The 12,992-nt window shown below is 35.8% G+C and overlaps 1 protein-coding gene across 1 annotated transcript in view; it reads left to right on the forward strand.

Annotated features, from left to right (window-relative positions):
- Positions 1 to 12,992, forward strand: part of LOC129234217 (glucose dehydrogenase [FAD, quinone]-like) — an 82,355-nt gene that overhangs the window by 33,850 nt on the left and 35,513 nt on the right. The window contains 3 exon segments of the mRNA XM_054868141.1: positions 3,461 to 3,663; positions 11,631 to 11,651; positions 11,653 to 11,821. Coding sequence (XP_054724116.1) covers positions 3,461 to 3,663; positions 11,631 to 11,651; positions 11,653 to 11,821 — 393 coding nt within the window.

Here is a 12,992-nt window from a genome sequence, read left to right on the forward strand (position 1 = left end):
TAAGATAAACGGAACAATAAGCAGTTGTCAACATACTTTAAACACTTTAAATATGTTCCAAAGCTCTAAGAGCTACAATATGATCAAAAGCCTTTACTTACGCGAGGTTTCGAAGATTAATTCACGAAATTTTCAGTTTTGTACTTCATTCAATGTGAAAGTAAATTTCGTTGCAACTTCCTTCGTTCATTCAAACTGAAGTTGTCGTTGGAGTTGTTGTCAGGGTGCATGCTCAACGAGTCGCTCTCCTATTGCTCCTATTGTCTTTTAGCACTTGAGTTAACGTTGTTCACCCACTGAGGAACCAAAAGCACCTTAACGACACTTCCTAGCCTCTGTTGCACCCTGAGTCACCGTTTTTTCACCCTAGGGTGAAATTCTTTACCCCTGTGGCACTTCTGGTTTTAACAGTGTAGCGCCTAGACCGTTCGGCCGATTTTCATGGAATTTGAAACAGAAGTAGTTTGTAGCATGAAAGTGTGCACCTCGAAGCGATTTTTCGAAAATTTGATTTTGTTCTTTTTCTATTCCAATTTTAAGAACATTTTACCGAGCAAATTATCATAACGTGGATCATAGGCGAGCAAACGAACATAGCAAATTGGCGAGATATTCTTCATCCATTATTTGTAAATATACAAGCTAACCAAATAACCTTTTAATTTTGCGCTCCTGACACACATTTACCGAACTTCTCGCAAATGACGCAGCATCGCATCTACTAAGGGAAAGGATACATTGGAGACAGAGCAAACATTCGATTGCTAAAAATAATGAATAAAAAAGTGCGAATGCTACTCAAAAAGAAAAAAATTGGATTTTATGCAATAAGGTCAAAAAAAAAAAAATTATCTGGCGCAATTAGATGCGATAGAAAGTGCTTAAAGTACATAAAACCTAAATTTTTAAAATTATTAATGAAAAATCGGAAGCTGAGGTGAACGACTACGAGGAAAACTGTCTTGTACACCACATGTTATGCTTCTGGGCCTGACAGGATGAACGCCCCGAGCAAACAAATAAAGTTCTTATTTTGTGACAGCCGAGCTCACAATCCCTTTTAAAATAAATCTAAACTTTATACTTAAGAGTTTTTTTCATTTCTGTTCAGTACCGCCAAAGTTGGTTAATTCTCTTTGAAATGTTTCACCTATTGTTTTATTGAAGAATACTCATAGACCGAAAAAAAGAAAAAAAGAAGAAAAAAAAAACATAGTCATTTGCCACCGACAAAATTCCATGTCAGCCTAATCGGTAACTAGTCTTTCCACGAAATTCTAGTAAAATAAGATTTGTAAGTTTTTTTTTTTGATTTCTCCGAAACTGCCCCCTTTCCCATCTTTAAGTTTTTACGTCATGTTGCAATGAAAAAAAATTAGAAGAAGGGAAATTTGCCCGCTGGGGTAAATACCCCCTGCTTGCTCCTTCTTAGATTCGGCACTGCTGCACCTCATTTGAAAAAACATAGAAAAGTCCATAACTGGACTTTTCTAGTGGATTGTTAACGTATAAACTTATCAGTTTCATAATTACATTATTTAGTTTCGTTTCAGGCGATGATTTGTTATCATTCAATGTTAACTAATCACTTTTTAGGCTGAGCTTAAGTAAGCATGGAACGGCAGATTTGGAAGGAATAATGAAAAAAAAAATGTATATGGATAATTATATAGCTTATATCACTCTATTATGTAGCTTTCAAACAGTGATGGAATTTTTAAAATAGGTGCAGTAGTTCCAGAGATTACCATGACATATACAGGTAAACATGTGAAATCTGCTCTTTTGTAGTATACTAGCATAGATTTCATTTAAAACGTAACGTTACTTCTTGAGAAATAGCCCTCGCAAATCGCAATGAACAAAAAAGAACGTTCTACTGCAGCACTCCCTTTTGAGTCATTGGTGTCAAAATAAAATCAGCTCTTGTACCCTCTGAGTTCTACCTTTCTATTCATGTTTTTTTTTTTAAATTTTATTCCTTACATTATTACTTCTCGAGTAAAGCAGTCACAAGAATCGAGAAAAAATATTCGATTGCTCACCTGCCTTTTGAGCTATTGACTCCAAAACTGAATCATCGCCTGCACCCTATGAAATCAACATATGGACCAAATTCTGTTTGATTCCGACAGTTACTTCCTGAGACATAAGAGGCACACAAAACGTTTCAAGTGCTCCTCCCGCTCTTTCCTCACACACACATGCACAAACGCATACGTACACACACACACAACACACATACACAAACACACACACACACATACACAAACTTATACGTACACACATACCCACACACATGCCCACACACTCATGCCTGCACACAGACACAAACATGCACGCCTACACACATACATACACATACACACACACAAACACATACACACACACACACACAAACACACACGCCTACGTACACACACACACACACACTCGTGATTGCGGAAAACATAATTTGAATTCAAGATGTCAAAATTCAAATTTTTTTTGCTTATTCTATCAATTTCAGTGACTAAAACTAGTACTTTTGACTGAAGGAAACAACCCCATTCATAGTGCAAAGTAATATTTGAAAGAAAGTTATTATGTTTTACTTCATTTGAAGTCATCAGGTTTAGAAAGCTTAGAAGAAGAAATCCCCTGTTATAGAGTGCAACATTTTTGTGATTCATAAAAGTTCTCTTGACTTTCACCACTTTAGCTCAATTAATAGTTTATTGAAAAAAAAATCATAAAAAATTCAGAAGCCAACTAAAATTCCGTGGTGGGGCGTAAATCTTTGCTAACAAGAGTTGACAACTTTTTATTTTACTATTTTGTGAAGTGCACTACTCTCGAGAAAGGTCTAGCTAAAATTCAAGGGAAAACAGAGTTAACTTCTAAAAAAAAATAATGAATGCGACGAGAATAACGAGAAAGTGAAGAATTTAGATCTGAATCACCAAATACGTAAAACAAACAGAATGACCGTTTAGTGCACCGAAAATTTTCTAACTTTTTGCGAACCAAATGGCCGGTGAGAACCAAGGCTTTTGCCGTTTTGGGGGGGTCGCAGCGTCTCCCCCCCCCACCCTTGATGACGTCACAAATGATGCAATTTGGCGCATCTTTCTATCGCGTTTCGACGTTATGATAATCAAGAAGCGAATTAAATATTGCGCTCTATGCTTGCTATAAACCCTATCGTTGCCAATACACGTGAGTAAAGATGCGAATTAAATATTTTGCACTGTGAATGGCAACACTGAATTGCATTTCATCATTTTTGATGTCATCGGCAGAAGCCGTAAACATTGAAAGAGCTCCGATTTAAGTTTTTAAAAAATATTAAACTTAAACAAATTATTTAAAAAATGGTCAGATCCTATGTTTTTAAACATGCTCTTTCAGAAAAAAATACTTTTAAAATTTTAGAAACGACTCCATTTTTATGAAAAGTAAAAATTGTTTTGTTTTTCAGTGGGAGCTGGTTCCGCAGGCGCTGTTGTAGCTTCTCGATTATCAGAGATTCCTTGCGTTAACGTTCTACTTCTGGAAGCCGGGGGTCCTGCACCTTTAGTTTCCGAAGTGCCTTTAAATCAACCAGCGTTGTTGGGTTCGGATATTGACTGGAAATACCTCACTGTGCCTCAGAAGAATACCGGCCAGTCATTGGTTAATGAGGTAAGTGAACAAAATATCAAAATTATACTGAACTAGCTGACCAGTGCGAAGCATTCTCGCTCGATAAGAGGAATAAAATCAAAAATACCGGTTTAAAAATAATTTTTCGAATAACAGCTAAAACGTTGTTTGTTTATTCTTTGCTGATATCGGTGAAAATTTTTTTTGTATGATGGCTTACATTTAATCTTTGATGCTGGAAATGACTGAGCTGGCGGTGTATTTCAAGCTAATGCGTATCTGCAAAAAAACATAATTGAAAAATAATATATATATATGACACTGCTATTTGCTATGATAAAATAAAGAGTTTTTTTTTTTTTTTTGTTTTTGTTTCAATGAAACAACTTTACTGCGGTTTCGAAACATGCCCCAATGAGTTAAAACTATATGGAAATTTGTTTTAGAATTCAGTTATGGCTAAGTTGTTCAAAATCTGCATTTTCTGTCTCTCGTTAGGATTGATCCCATGGACTTTGGTGTTGTTAGCGCGACGCTCTTACCAATTGAGCTGTGAACTTTATCTCAGGATGCTATACACTAAAGCAATGCTTAATAAAGCAACAAATTAATTATCGTTGCCACTATTTTAATAGAATAATGATAACAAGTTACACTACGATTTACCATAGTAAAAATAATGTCTTGTTTCCTGATTTTAAGGGGAGTCAGTACCCCCTATACCGTCAATATCAATTTGCACAGGTTCATGTACCTTTTTCTGAAAATCTATTAAAGGTACAATTATGAAATTTTTTCTCTACCTTAAGTTTTCTCTAAGTACCTCTCTTTTCTCTACCTTTTCTCTATACTAAAGTAATATTTTACAGAAAAAAAAAAGTTTTTTTTTAAAAAATTCTAATGTGTAAGTCATTGTATTTTTCTCAAAAAATGCCATTTTGCAACACGAAATCAGCTCTGTAGAAAAATGTTTTTCGATTATGAGAAAACATTTATAGTCCAGTCAATAAATACATTTTACCTTGCAAAAAATGGGGTCAAAGATTTTTTTTTTCTAATTTGTACATATTGGTGCCGACATGGAAAAACCAAGTTATCCAACACGAAAGACCCCGGGAGAACTTTTGGGGGCCGAAAAACCAAAAAAATTTATGACTTTTTCTGTTTTTTCTAAAATATCTCCGAAATGGTTCACCTTAGGAAAAAGTATTAAATATAACGTTTAAAGAGCATAAAATTTCCTACAACTTTCGTATTTACAACTTTTTTGTAGCACAAATAACAAGCTTGCTAGAGCTCTTTGAAAATAAGCAGTTTTCCTACACTCCGAAAAAAAAAAGCTTTCACACCGAAATCAAGGCGTCATAATTATTAAAGCTAGAATAGAAACTTTAGTTTCAGGGAGTTTATCAACAGTTAGAGTAGTTTGAGTTTCTTTCTCAGCCCTCCCCCCCCCCCCCCGCTGGACACAGAGTAGCAATTCTGGCTGACAGATTAGTTCCCACTAGACTCTAAAAACAGACGATGTATTATGAAACTGAAATACATATATACACATTCATTTAAAGCACATACGACGATGCAATAATAAAAAAAAAACTTCCCCACTGCTCACGAACTAAGCTTTCTGTTCTGACAGAGGTAGCTTCCACCAGACTCCAATAACAGATTATATATTGCTGTTTGTAACTAGATTACACAATATATACATTTATTTGAGGCATTTAATTCGTACATTCTAGTCTGATTATTGCAAACAAAGATGCGATTTTTAAATATTAATGCGAAGGAATGAATATTAGGCAGCTAATAAACAAACAATCCACACAATCATGCATCCTATGCTCTGATACAATAATAACAATAAACCCTCCCCCGCCGCTCACGAACTAATATTTCTGGTCTGACAGAGGTGGTCTTCATCAGACTCCAATAACATATGATTTATATTGCAGTTTGTAATTGAATTACATAATCTTCTCATTCATTTAAAGCACATAATTCGTACCATCTATTCCATTACCAGCGAAAATGCGATATTTGAATATAAATGTTAATGAATTAATATTAGGGTGATAATAAGCAAACAATAGCCATAATAATGCATAAATGAAGTTACAATAGTAAAACGTAATGAACACTTAAAAAAATTCTGCAGAAACTGACTTTTTGAGGCATGAAAAACCAAAAAGAATTAGCTTTCAAAATGAAAATCCAACTGTAGAAGCTTAATACATACATTTAAATTACAGGGAGATTCATTCGACCTTAAAGCAAATAGATAAAGGACAACAAAATACACTGTTTATCTTTTCTTCGAAGCCGTTTTGAAGGCCCAGGTTCTCCCAGTTCAGAATCTGTAGGGGGTACAAAGAAGCTGTGGTCCTTTAATTGTTCATCTCCTTGTTTCGGTAATTCCGAAAGCTCCTGGAACAAATCATCTTCTTCAGCAATCTCATCCAAAGATGAAATTTCTACAACATTTTAACAATTTGTGCCACTATAGTGTTTGCATGTGCTGGAGCATTTTAAAAATGCCTTGTGACAAGAACAGGCACCAGTACCATTTTTCTTGCAGGTACAAAGTACAATCTTCAAAAGATTCTGAGTAACTGAATCTCTTTTCGTGTCAACAAGCATTAGACCTTGCGTTCTGTGTTCCCAACCCCATTTCTCTGGATCAATTATGTTGCCCAACCAACTTTGAATTTGGAGGTAGCTCCGATATAAGTGATAACGTCCAGCACCCCCCCCCCCCGCACGTTGGAGGTAGCCCTGCAAGATTTATTTTGGCCCTGTACACTAGTTTTATGAAAAGATTAAATCGCAAAGTATCCAAAGATAGGTTCAAATACTTTACGTCACAAGTGCATAGTATTTTCAAAATGTTTTCTCCAGCTGCAGCTACGGCATCATGGTGACTGATTGGGTCCATAAATACTTCAATAGCTTCCTTAATTCAGGAGTTTTTTTGACTATTTTGTACAACTTAATTTTGCCTTGGCCAAAGATTGCCCAAGTCGTATCACACCCACTAAACGCATGGATGAAAAGAAGATTGCTGGGGTCAAACTTAAAAGATTTAGTGGGGAAAAAAACAAATCACAAGCATTCCCTCTTCCATGTTTTAAAAAGGACAAGTTGCTGAAAGGCTGTCCTAAAGCTGTCATCAGCACCAACAGATCTCATCTATATCCTCTAGCCCACTATAACAACCTTTTCAATTTCCTTCGCTTTTGAAAGAGTAGTAAGTAAGTCGGCATCTTCTTGAGTCTGCCTGACTTCAATGATACACTCTTCGAAATATGTTTCGCATTCATTCAAACTGATTTCGCAAATTAGAAAAAAAAAAAAAAACACCTTGGTCAGGCATAATCATTTCTAAAAAAAAAAAAGTAATACAGAACACACAGATTGATAAAACATACTCTCGCTCGAACTCTGAAGTGACCAACATGAGTAGCTATTGAATCGATTCATCTCATTTGGACAGAAAAAAAAGGGGGGGATAGAATGGGGGGTGTTGTTTAAGTTAAAGGGAACGGAGGCATTTACCCCCTCAGCTGAGGGTAAGACAAATCATTTCCAAGGTTAGACTGCCGGCGTTTCTCCTTTTTTCCTCCGTTATCCGATGAGCTTTCACGCACTTCGCTGAGGGGTTCAGAAAAAGTGTGACTTTCAAGAAGTTGTAACTCGCTTGCTTTTCATGCTACAAAAATGTTATAATGACAAAAGTTGAAGGAAATTTAATCCTCTTTACCATTTGTATTGGAGGTTTTTTCGTAATTTTAACCATTTTTGAGATATTTTGAAAATACTACAAAAAGTCACAAATTTTTGGGGTTTTTCGGCCCCCAAAAGTTCTCCCGAGGTCTTTCGTGTTGGATAACTTGGTTTTTTTTTATATTGGCACTAGTATACACAAATTTAAAAAATAAAATCTTTGACCCCATTTTTTGTAAGGAAAGCCCATTTTTTTCTACCTATTGACTGGACTATTACTGCAGTATATGCAATTAGATGTATGAAATATGTGGTAAAAATTTCAAAGCCTAACACAATTTAGTTTCTGAGAAAAAGGAATATTTAGTTTCAAAAATATTATTTCAAACTATTGCAATTTAAAGGGTAAAATCATACCTCATCAAAATAGGTTTACATTTTTTAAAGCTTATTTTAACTTACTTCTAATATGAGCACGATCAAGAAGTTTGTATCATTAAAAAGGTATTGAAATAAAGTTTCAAAATATATAAAAATAAAAAAATCGATTTTTTGAAAGTATTTGGGGTTGACTTTTAGGGTTGAATTTTTGAAGTATTAAGGTACTGACTCACACACACACACCCTAACAACAATAGAACTGTAGCTCAGAATCCTGCAATTAGTTTAGATTATATGAAGCGTTAGGTGCAAAAGTAGGTATTTTCAATTCCATTTTTTTTTTGCAAATGCGTTTTTTTTTTCCTCCAGTTTTTACTTCCTTTTACAAAAAAGGAAGTATTGTATTCGCAAAAAAATTTTCACTCCAAAATCGGCCTTAATTTCTATTTTGCTCACCCCCGAATGAATGTTGGTTTTTTTTTTCGACTCGACCACACGTGGATATATGCCTATCAACGTAGACACCCGAAATATCCATTTTGACGATCCCCGAGTTAATTACAACGAGTTTTCTCGTGACGTCTGTATGTACGTATGTATGTGCGTATGTATCTCGCATAACTCAAAAACGGTATGTCCTAGAAAGTTTAAATTTGGTGCGTGGACTCCTAGTGGGGTCTAGTTGTGCACCATCCTTTTTGGTTGCATTCGGGTGTTTCTAAGGGGGTCTTTTGCCCCTTTTTGGGGGGAAATCATTGTTAATTTCGATGTAAACTCAAGTGGTGTTATAATTTGGCGGACACTTGGCGATATATCGCCAGTCTTTTGGTCGCCAAGTTTTGTCGCCAACTTGGCGACAAATTTGGCTTTATTTTTTTAAATCTGGTATCCATTTGGCCACTATTGGTGATATTTAGAGAGTAAACTATTGAATCACATTAAAATTGCCAATAATGGAAAAAAGACATTAAATTGGAGTAAAAGAAAGTCATGTGATGCACACATCAGCTCGTTTTTTTTTTTTTTTTTTTAAATAGCAATGCTTAGGTAGACCAACAGCGCGGGGTAGTCAGAGACTTTCAGAATGGTCTCTTAAATGGTTTAAACACGACAGGAAAACTTCTTGTAACTTATATCTTTTTGTAGAAACATATGTGAAAAATGCTTTTGCGGATACTTACCTTTTAGCCATACGCTTCATACATTCGTGGAAATTTGGATCAGAACTCTGCTGAAGAAAAAAAGACTTTAAAACGATAGTAGATGGCCCACGCGGATTGGAACTCACGATTTTTGCATTATAAGCATGACACACTAACCAACTGAGTCAATGGGTCTTCCCTTTATGATATGCATTTAAGCAATGGGTAATAAAAACTTTTTTTATATTTTGTACACAGCAGCCAAAATGTAAATTGTCTTTTTATTTTTCGCCAAAAGCAGTGAAAAACGCGAGGCCCTGTTAATGAAGTTTGTAAAAGAGTTAGGGCGTTATCACAAAAAAAAAAAAAAAAAAAGAAAAAAAAAAAGAAAAGAAAAAAAAAACACTATTGAGAAACAATATACACTGCTTGACAATTGCTAAGGAACAATTACATTTTTTGGAATAGTTAAGAATAGATAATGATTAAAGAAACAGAAAGAAATATATAGTTAGTAGGGAGGATGTGCCTTTATTATAAGTACAAAACAATACAGATATTACTGCATCAAAGAAGTAAAAACTTAAAAATAAAAAAATAATCCTACTTAGATGATTTTCATATAGCCACAAAAAATGATCTAGGTCAGAATGATGGAGACATGGGAACCTTAATGTGATGTATGATTACCAGGGACACTAATGCACAATTTACATCTGTTTTCCATACTCCCCACTAATTATTGAGGAGTACTTGGGGGATGTTTTCCCATTCCTCTCTCAATGCGGATTTGAGTTCTTGTACTGTTTTGGGAGGGACGGTTCTTAGCGCAACACGTCTGCCAAGAGCCTCCCAGGCAAGTTCAATTAAATTTAACTCGGGAAAGTAAATAGGCCACTGCATACGGAGAATATTTTCACTTTACAGTGCGTCTGACACTTCAATGCTCCAGTGTGGCCGTGTATTGTCGTCCGTAAAGAGAAAGTCTGGACCTACAGCTCCCCTAAAAAGAGGAACATGTTCCGGCATAACATCTCTGCAATACATTTGCGAAGCATCGCTTTCTTATTCAAAAATGTGAAGCGGTGTTCTGCCATTGTGCATGATGCCTGCCCACACCATGACGCCTGGACCGTACCGATCACGTTCACAAAACAAATTTTTGTGCATAACGTGTTCCACGCTCTCTCCACAGTAGTTGATGACCAGAATCACTTGCCACACTGAAACGAGATTCGTCAGAGAATATCACTCTAGACCAATTTTGACAATCCCACCAACGTGTTCCTTACACCAGCGTAATCTCTCTCGACGACGGCGTGGTTGAACTTGGATACAACGTACAGGCTTCCGTGCATACAAACCGACATTATTTACTCGCCGTGAGATGGCTCTTGCAGAAACATGCGTACCGGTAGTGGTTGTTAGATTTACAGTTATCTGTCCAGGAGTGAAATTTCTGTTCCTTTTTGCCACGTGGACTACATAGCGATCCTCTGAAAGTGTGGTGCTCCTGCCACGACCCCCGGAATGTTTTTGCAAAGCATTTCCACCTCCAGCGGCCTTCTTTAATCGGGAGATGCCACTTTTTGATACACCCATTGCAGCAGCCACAGTGGTGACACTTTGACCTGCTTCCAGTCGTCCAACCGCTCGTCCACGATCGTAGATACTCAAATAATGTCTTGCTGACATTTTACTCTTAAGTATTTCAAGAACCAAACAGAATTTCAGAGAAAAACCTTTTTTAACATCCAGCACTATTTTTGTTAAAAACCAAACAGCGTGAGTTTTCGCACGAATCTTGAGTGTGTATGCACTGTCTTTTATACAGATAACGAGTCTTGGTCTACCACGCCATCTGAACTTGAATTTATTGCCATTGGCCAGGTGGTTGAGGTACAAATTTGCATAAATCACTTGTTCCTTAGCAATTGTCAAGCAGTGTATATGATCGACTTACACTAAAACCCTTCGATACTTATCAGTTATCATACCTTACAACTCGATTTTGAATATCCTATTCATTGAAACTTGCCGAATGATCATTTTTCTTTATTCTTTTTTTTTTTTTTTTTGAAAAAGGAAAAAAAAAAAACACATTGCAATTGGAATTAAAACGTCATACAAAAGCAATTAAGAGTAAAAAAAAATAATTTTACCTAACAGATATGTTTTGTTTGAAGAAATTATTTTCAACTATAAAAACGCTCTGTGGAAGATTTTCACATTTAGTGGCCCCTTTGCAATGTGTTTTTGGGACTCCTTGTTTCACTTAAACATTGTTTCATGTGCAATTTTGGATCCCTCTATTGTCCCTTATTTCGTTAGGCCGCTTGCAAATGCGACATTCTAATCCGCCAATGAAGAAGATATTACAAAAATCCGTTTTGCAATTGGAATTTAAATAAAATAGAAAAACATGTAAGAGTAAAAAATATTACATAACATATATGTTTTGCTTGCCTTGAAGGAATTTTGTTCAAACAATAAAGAAACTCAGTGGCAGATTTACACATTTAGTTTCCTGTTACGATGCATTTTTGGGGCTCCTTTGACTAATGCAAACATTTCCTAATCAGTAGTTTTGGATCAATTTCGGATACATTGAAATCCACCACTGAAAAAGCTAATAGAAAACAGATTGCACCTTAAACTTTCTATACCTAATGTTGAAAAACATGCTTTGTTAACTGCAAACTAGACTCGTTCAGCTCTGCATGAACTTCTTATTGACCTTGAAAATTTTCAATTCCGTAGCAAGTTGCATGGCCAAGCGGAAAAAACCATAGGCGGATCTAGTGTTCTGAACGCCATGCTTAACATTCGTGGCAATCGACAGGATTACGACGATTGGGCAGCCATGGGTGCAGAAGGCTGGAGTTACGAGGAGGTGCTGCCTTTCTTCATAAAAATGGAAGATGTTGAAAGTTCTGAGAACGTTGCAAACGGTGAGTTACTTTTTTTCTCCCGATAGGTACATTATACGTCATTAGGGTTTCTTCTTTCTTTTGTGATGAATCTTCCATGTGAAATATAATTTTTAAAATTTGATTTAAAACTTCGTTAGACAATGTCATATAATTTCTGAAGGAATAATTGAAGCATTGGGAAATGAAGGGATATAAGTGGTATTTTTTTAGAAAAAGTTTTGATTGAAAATGTTTCTAAATCATGATGTAAATGAAACCGCTAAAGTTTGAAATCGGTTATATTGCATAGCATATTTAGGTATTTCATAAAATAAGTAGACAAGTCAATTAATGTGAATGAACTTATTAAATTCAACGATTTAACTAGGTATTCTATAGAGCAGGGATAAAATAAGTAGACAAGTCAATTAATGTGAATGAACTCATTAAATTCAATGATTTAACTAGACATTCTATAGAGAAGGGATTTTCAAACTTTTCGATTCGCGGCACCTTTTAAACAATTAAAATTTTCTCACGGCACCCATGGCTATCTCTATTACTGACATAAACCTCATCTTCTTTGTTTGGCACCCCAGGGTACCACAGCCCCCACTTTGGGAAATCCCGCTATAGAGATTGATACAATGAACACTTCGGCGCGCACCTCACCTTCTCTTAGTGGCACTCCAGGGTCATAGATCTTAAAAAGGGATAGATAGGCCTTTCTCTTACAGCGCAGCGTATTTCGCCCGGAGAAAGTGGGGTCATCATGATTCCTCCGAGAATCACGTGATCAAGGGACATCGTGTCTCCCTCTTCTCGGGCAGTAGTGATCTAACAATGCGAAGCGTCATTAAAAGTCTAGGATTGTCTGAAGATTTTCATTATACTTATGTGAGAAATTTCTATATGTGTGAATCTGAGATTTTCTAGCGAAAGAGGGTTTGATGAATGCAATGGTAGTTGCAATTTTATTAAAAAAATAAAGACATAGTGAGTAGCAGAAATCTTTCTTTCTGCTAAAGGCAAAAAAAGTCCCCATGCAGAATCGAAATTAAGAATATTTTAAACAATTTACTGTAGATGCCGAGCATTATATTAAATCACTAAAAACTAGCGATGGAAAATTAGTTATAGTGTGTCCGCGAAAAACTGGATTTTTAGGTTCCCTAATTTTTATGAAAAGTGTGCTAGGGGAACGTATGAT

Source organism: Uloborus diversus, chromosome 1 (assembly GCF_026930045.1).
Source record: "Uloborus diversus isolate 005 chromosome 1, Udiv.v.3.1, whole genome shotgun sequence".
NCBI lineage: Eukaryota > Metazoa > Arthropoda > Arachnida > Araneae > Uloboridae > Uloborus > Uloborus diversus.